The sequence below is a fragment of the Pararge aegeria genome, chromosome 27 (assembly GCF_905163445.1).
Source record: "Pararge aegeria chromosome 27, ilParAegt1.1, whole genome shotgun sequence".
Taxonomy (NCBI): Eukaryota; Metazoa; Arthropoda; class Insecta; order Lepidoptera; family Nymphalidae; genus Pararge; species Pararge aegeria.
In genome coordinates this window covers 4,225,789-4,233,544 of record NC_053206.1, presented here as the reverse complement: position 1 = coordinate 4,233,544, position 7,756 = coordinate 4,225,789, and the positions used below count along the sequence as shown (strand labels likewise).

At 36.4% G+C, this 7,756-nt stretch overlaps 1 protein-coding gene across 1 annotated transcript; it reads left to right on the top strand.

Annotated features, from left to right (window-relative positions):
- Window positions 1-1,645: 1,645 nt before the first annotated feature.
- Window positions 1,646-7,745, top strand: LOC120635550. The gene is made up of 4 exons (XM_039906566.1): window positions 1,646-1,690; window positions 2,907-3,065; window positions 5,001-5,165; window positions 7,533-7,745. The coding sequence occupies exons 1-4, from the start codon at window positions 1,646-1,648 to the stop codon at window positions 7,743-7,745; spliced, it is 582 nt and encodes a 193-aa protein (XP_039762500.1).
- The last annotated feature ends 11 nt before the right edge of the window (window positions 7,746-7,756 follow it).

Sequence of the window (7,756 nt, the reverse complement as noted above, 5' to 3'; positions counted from 1 at the left end):
CATAGCGATTTCTTCCAGGCAACCAATGGCGTAAAAGGAAAAAACATAGAAAAGAGGTAGGTGGTGCTACATCCTCAATTTATATGAAATACCTACACAAATAATTAAAATTACACACTTAAAATGATCCGCTTCAGCGATGTTCGGCCGATAGAGACAAATAATGATCCTTCACTAGTTTCTTGAAGGTCCCAATCGATTGTGCCTCACGGATATCTAACGGCAGGGCGTTCCATATTTTAATAGCCGTTCAATAATTTATACTCCATAATTTATATTTAATTTTTGTCTGTCTGTCTGTCCGGGCATCACGTGAAAACTACTGAGCGGATTTAAATAAAATTTGGCATAGTGCTAGCTGGTATTCCGGGGCAACATATATGATGCTTTTTATCCCGATAAACAATGAGTTTCCTCTGGGAAACGGGATGAAAATGTTTATCAATTTTACTCCGTTAAATTTGAACCGATTTTAATAATTCTTTTTTTATTTGACAGTGTTAACTATCAAGTATGTATTGTTTGTCGCGCTCCAAGCTAGACCTTATCCAACCTAGACCATTGCTTTCTAACAGACATGTTAGTAAGTAAGGTTGTGCGTCCCCGAGGGGTATGTGAGGCGGAGGCGACGGCCGACACTGCTGGAAGTACCGATTGGGCGGACAAATTTATTAAAAGAGGCACCAATGACGCGCGCCCTCCGCATCCTCAATCAGAGCAATGTGATTTGATTGTTGCGCTCTGAGTGAATTCACGAGGATTGCAATGTGGGTTATTTGTTACCCGAATAGGTAATTAAATATTATAATGTTAAGATTATGTAAAAAACAAAAAAAAAGCTACACTATCGCATTAGGTTTAAGTATTCTGTAATGATAGTGTTAGAATAAGAATATAAATAAATAATAAATAAATAATAAAAATGTTTGTCGTCAAGTGCTGGCCTATCGTTAAAGAAAAAAAAGAGGTCAGTTTATAATACCAATAAACCAAATTTTTTAATAGGTACACACAACAACTAAACTTTTCATCAAAAACTATTAGGATTTCGGTAAGGTGGTTTTCGGGAAAGCGGTGATAGCTCTAGGTAGGACTTCGACTTCACTTTCGGAGGGGCGTCCCAGCACGCCAAACATTTCTAAGTTATGTGCGTTTTAAGTAATTAAAAAATCACTCGCTTCAACGTTGAAGGAAAACATCGTGAGGAAACCTGCACACCTGATAGTCCTCCATTATGTTCTCAAAGGTGCGTGAAGTCCGCCAGTCCGCACAAAGCCAGCGTGGTGGACTACGGCCTTAACCCCTTCTCATTCTGGGGGGAGACCCGTGCCCTGTAGTGGGCCGGTAATGGGTTGATATGAACTTTTCATCACAGAATTAAAATAATACGAAAAAAAACCACGTGCCGTTTCTATATGGTTTCCATATTTACTTGCGCTATATTTAGGTGCGGAACCCTAAAAATACAAATCAGTGTAATTTCTATAAGTATCTACTTATTATAATAGTGTATTTAAATTAAAAGGTATATAACCTTTCTATGAACAAAATTAAACCTTTGGTATTATTCATTTTTTAATTTAACTTTGAAGATACCAACACGTCCCAAATAGATATGCAGTTGAAATTAATACATATTTGCGTAATGTCGGGTCTGTTTGCAATGATCAACCAGTGCAGCGGCGAACGGGTTAGATTTTATTAATTGGATTTCGTTTTAAGCTAATAGCATTTCATTTGACGACCGATTAGCGCAGTGGGCAGCGACCCGGTTTTCTGAGGCCGCGGGTTCGATTCCCACAACTGGAAAATGTTTGTGTGATGAACATGAATGTTCTTCGGTGCCTGGGTGTCCCTTAGTACCCATAACACAAGCTACGCTTCCATTTACTAAAGCTACGAGGGTTCCAAACGCGTCCTGGTCTTAGAAGAAACCCACAACAGACTTAGCCGGGTTGTTTTTTTTTGTTATCACCATCTCAAATTGCCATTTAAAATTATTAGAAGAGTAAGATGGTTAGAGCAATAATTCACACGCAAGCTTTTTTATTGATTAAGTAGTCCTCTATACTATAATAGGACTTTTCTATAAGCTTACGTTTAATACAAACTGAACTTTTTAAGAGACATCTCCAAGATGTCAATGGGTAGTTAATATTGTGGAATTGAATGCAATTTCCTTTAAACAAATTATGAATTTTGTGTAACCTGGTATATATTGCACTGTAAGTTTATTCTAACTTCTAATATTTAAATTATTGCAGTGACATTTTTTCTTAAATTTAGAAATGTTTTTATGAACATACTCAATTTTTTAAATATGTACTGACTATACACTGTCATTATTTTAAAATGTTTAAATTTATCTCTCAATCATTCTCTCGGACCCATTTTGTAGATCGAACGTACAGCCCTTTTCTGCAGCACGAAAATAGTGCTAATTGTAAAATTGTATACAATTCCCTTGAAATGAATTGCTTATTTTATGTAGTCTAGTGTACTGCACTGCAAATTTATTTTTGCTTCTAACGTTCAAATTATTGCGTTCACATTTTCTCTTCAATTTTGATAAATTTTTGTGAACATACATTAAATTTTTTAAATTTGTATTGGAAATAGCCTGTCATTGTTTTAACATCTTTAAATGTATCTCTTAATGACTCCCTCGGCCCCATTTTATGGATCGCACGAACAGCCTTCTTTAGCAGCACGAAAATAGTGCCAATATCAGCAGCATTATAGTAAAATTCCATATGACATGCGAAAGTAGCCAGACTAGCCTAGCCGTTTCTATGTCAAATAACATACTAAAGTGGAGTGGTTTTTGATGCTTCAACATCTGTCGTGAACTTCTGTATGTTCTTAATTCTGTGTTGTCTTAATAAGTTGCAGCAACATGTTTGCAGAAATTATATATCAACTTGGAACGTCCGATAGTATCGTACAGCAATCCTAAACTTGTACGTAACATTGTACTGAAATCAAGACGCTTGTCCCGCAACGACCCGCTGCATTACGTGACCTTGAACCTGACTTTACTAGATACATTTGATAACAAAGTGAAAGTAAGTAAATGAGTAAAGTATTGGATAGAAGCAGGCGTTACTTTGCGGAAATCCATAATCTTAATATATATAAATCTCCTGTCACGATGTTTGTCCGCGATGGACTCCTAAACTACTTAACCGATTTTAAATTTAATTGACACACCGTGAGCAGTCTGGTCCAACTTAAGAGATAGGATAGCTTCGATCTTTAATTATAGTCGCAATTTTATTTTATTGCAAATTATTTGTCTATAATTAATTGACAGTCACATGTTATATATATACTACTATATACTCATTTAAGGCTTAGCGATACTGAATACTTTAAAAACAATATCAAACGCAGACGAAGTCGCGGGCAACAGCTAGTATATTATAAAAATTGAGCTTAATTTGCTATACTCCACGAACAGCAGGAAAATCTGTATGGTGTAATTTATAATTACTTCAATCCGTATAGGTACTCCACACCAAACAGATCCTCGGCAATGAACCATCTTCGCACGTTTCGCTCCGAAACCGGAGCATCCTCAGGAGATGTTGACTTTACAATGAATAATTGCTGTTCGCGGAGTATAGCAAATTAAACACAATTTTCATATTCCTGAGTAAAGGATGGATGGAATGTGGTTAATGAATAATATATAACGTGTACATAAAAAACGAAACAATACTTCACAGGCTCTAGAGGTACATTATGAGTTATGACGGCCGACTGGCGCAGTGGGCAGCGAGCCTGCTTTCTGAGTCCAAGGCCGTGGGTTCGATTCCCACAACTGGAAATTGTTTGTGTGATGAGCATAAGTGTTTTTCAGTGTCTGGGTGTTTATATGTATTTTCTAAGTATTTATGTATATATAATTCATAAAAATATTCATCAGTCATCTTAGTACCCATAACACAAGCTACGCTTACTTTGGGGCTAGGTGGCGATGTGTGTATTGTCGTAGTATATTTATTATGTACTGTCTCTGAAACTTATCTGTGAAACCGAAAACCTAATAGTTTTTGAGTAAACCACTGCAATAGTTTTTACTGAATGAAATCAGATACAGCCCTAACATCAAATGCAGTTACAAATTAATTCTGTCATTTTATTAGGTACGCGTCGCGTAGTGTAAGTACTATGCGCGTGTCGATCTTTTATCTTCAATAGAGTTTTAATAGGCAAACACTTGTACGGAACACATTTGTACGGAAAAATAAACATGCTTCTTCTGATTTTATACTTTTACAGGATGATTCCTTATGAAATATACTTATGCATACTTCAATATTATTTCGTAATTCCCATTTTAATTTGGTGAAGATTTACTAAAGGGATCCTGGATAAATCGGGGGAAATATTATAGGCACACCTATAGCAAATCGCTATGTAGCGATAAGGCCACCAAATTGTACTATGTTTATATCTCTTGCTCTATGTTCATATCTCTGTAACTACTTTTTTTCTTTGTTGTACAATTAAAGTGTATTCATTCATTCATTCATTCAATTTGAGTATTCTTTAAAGGAACTCGTGCAGCTTCCATTTTCGAATTGCACTATATGGTCAAGTGGAACTGATGAAGAAGAACATGGATCGTCACTGGAACAATACAATATATTTTTTGAAACGTCAAGTCTGTCTGTTTGTCATGGTTCTACCACTGGTTCGGAAAGATTCCAACGAGAAGAGCTGGCAAGCAACTCAGCAGATTGCACTTTTTACAATTACAATTTAACAATCTGAAGAATTTGTACATCTTGTGAGAAAAAGATGCCCCGGCCATTGCTACTTCAGATTCGCGACTCTTTGAGCCATAATTCGGGTTTTTCTACGAATCTCCTCATTACTCCTCGTTTGAAAAAAAAACCGGTTTCCGAGCCCTGGTACAGCCAGGTCACCCTGGCAACACGCACTGTTCATTTATGCACGTAAACTAAATGTTCACTGCCGTGAATTATTTCCAGTTTAACTTCTACATTTACGAGTTGCTATCCAACGTGTACAAGAGGAGTTTCGTGGAGTGGCACGTCGCTGGCTGCGACTTCATCCTCAAGGACTCATTCCTGGCCCCCTCTGTAAGAGCCACTTTCGAGAAATCTGGAAACAAGCTAACCTGCCCCGCGCCGGCTGTGAGTTTGCGGGCATTGCAAATATTACGAATTATATTGTTTTTTTTGTTATCTTTTAGTAATATAAAAATAAACTCTTTTTACTAACAAAAAAATATGACAGCACACATCGCGAACAAGCCCCAAAGTAAGCGTAGCTCGTGTTATGGGTACTAAGATGACTGGTGAATATTTTAATGAAAAATACAAATACTTATAAAGTACATATAAACTCGCGGGCACTGAAAAACATTCATAGTCATCACACAAACATTTTCCAGTTGTGGGAATCGAAACCACGGCCTTGGACTCAGAAAGCAGGGTCACTGCTCACTGCGCATATTGTTTATTGTTATTAGGTACACAAAACAGGTAATAACTAAAAGTAGATCTAAATATAAGTAATAACAAGTTTTGTTCTAAGCTACAACCCAAAGTATGTGTACACAACTTGGAATTAAATTAAACAGAAAGTAAAGATAAAATTAAAGTTGAAACAAAAAAGAAACACTTAAAAAATAATATATATATGATTTCCCTAAAGATTATGTGGAATAGTGCTTAATAATTTGATTTTTATAATATTTATCCTTTTGTTAAAAATGACAATATTACGATTACTTGATACTAAATCATTATAAAGGCAGCACATGCGAACGATGGGATTCAAAAAAATTCAAAATTCAAAATTCAATTATTTCAAGTAGGCCTAATTAATAAGCACTTATGAAACGTCAAGTCTGTTTGTAGTGACTCTACCACCCGTTCGGAAGGCAGATTCCACTGAGAAGAGCCGGCAAGAAACTCAGCAGATTGTTCTTTTCCAACATCACTTTAAAGTTTAACAATCTTTAGAATTTTTCTGTTTTGTGAGGGATGAGAGCGGAATGGCCTGCTTCCAAGCAGCCTTGTCGTTTAGGAATTCATCAATCGTGTAGTAACCACGATTTATTAAATGTGTTTTAATATATTGTTTAAACTTAGGTAAAGGTAGATCTAATATTACCTTCGGTATCATGTTATAAAAGCATATACCCATCCCCACAAAGGATTTCTGTACTTTTCTCAGACGATATGCAGATATCACTAATTTATGTCCGTTTCTAGTTAGTCGACTGTTTATATCGACTTTTTGTTTATAATTACTTATGAATTCAAAATTCAAAATTAATTTATTTCATGTAGGCCTAATACAAGCACTTTTGAAACGTCAAGTCTGTCCGTGTGTAGTGACTCTACCACCGGTTCGGAAGGCAGATTCTACCGACAAGAAGCCGGCAAGAAACTCAGCAGTTGCTCTTTTCCAATATCAAAAATTTACATTTTACATTTTAACATTCATTTTTCTATCTTGTGAGAGATGAAAGCGGAGCCGGATGCTTCCAAGCAACCTTGTCATTAAGAAACTCATCAATTGTATAATAACGTCGCTGTAATAAATGTGTTTTAACACATTCTTTAAACTTATGCATTGGTAGGTCCAAAATTACCTTAGGAATCATATTATAAAAGCGTATACTCAATCCCACAAATGACTTCTGCACCTTTCGCAGACGATATGCAGATGTTCTGTTTAATAAAGATAATATTATTATAAATATATTGCGAGGCTACTGTACTGATTGTAAAAGGAAGTATTGCATTTATAATATCAGCATGGATTAACGGACTCAGCAGATTCACAAATAGTTGTAAGTGGAAAAGGCATCGCTTACTAACCGAGCACCGTTCTCAAAGTGACGGCCGACTAGCGCAGCTGGCAGCGACCCTGCTTTCTGAGTATGGCCGTCGGTTCGATTCCCACAACCTGAACATGTTTGTGTGATGAACATGAATGTTTTTCAGTGTCTGGGTGTTTATCTGTATATTATAAGTATTTATGTATATTATTCATAAGTCCTCTTAGTACCCATAACACCAGCTGCGCTTACTTTGGGGCTAGATGGCGATGTGTGTATTGTCGTAGTATATTTATTTATTATTTAACCAAAAAAAAAAAAAAAGGGCCGCCATGTGTCCATAAACCTGAGGCGTAGGTGTTAAGCCTCAAGCGCCTATAATAACACCGGAACCACGCCCTTAAGACCGGAACACAGCGTGGTAACAATGACGGCCGAGTGGCGCAGTGGGCAGCGACCCTGCTTTCTGAGTCCAAGGTCGTGGGTTCGATTCCCACGACTGGAAAATGTTTGTGTGATGAACATTAATGTTTTTCAGTGTCTGGGTGTTTATCTGTATATTATAAGTATTTATGTGTATTATATTCATAAAAAAAAATTTTGATCAGCTATCTTAGTGCCCATAACACAAGCTACGCTTACTTTGGGGCTAGATGGCAATGTGTGTATTGTCGTAGTATATTTATTTATTTATTTTTCCTTGTTACAGGGAAACTACAGTTTACCAAACATGTCCATATTAATAACATCTATCCCGAAAAATTTCCCGTTCCAAACCGGTCGTTTATACGCAAACGTGACAAGACTTGATGAGATGGTGATCAAGTGTCACATTGACTTTCAAATAAAGTCTTACAACGCTGAAAAACAAACCAATCAAACGAAGCAGCGATTGAGAAAATCAATAGAAAATTACAAATAAAACATATAGAT

Bases quoted from the DNA above. Each gene is read 5' to 3' on its own strand.
- LOC120635550 (XM_039906566.1), top strand. From the start codon at position 1,646: ATGTCGGGTCTGTTTGCAATGATCAACCAGTGCAGCGGCGAACGG. The intron at 3,066-5,000 runs GTAAGTAAATGA...AATTATTTCCAG, and splicing joins CATTTGATAACAAAGTGAAA to TTTAACTTCTACATTTACGA. The intron at 5,166-7,532 runs GTGAGTTTGCGG...TCCTTGTTACAG, and splicing joins TAACCTGCCCCGCGCCGGCT to GGAAACTACAGTTTACCAAA.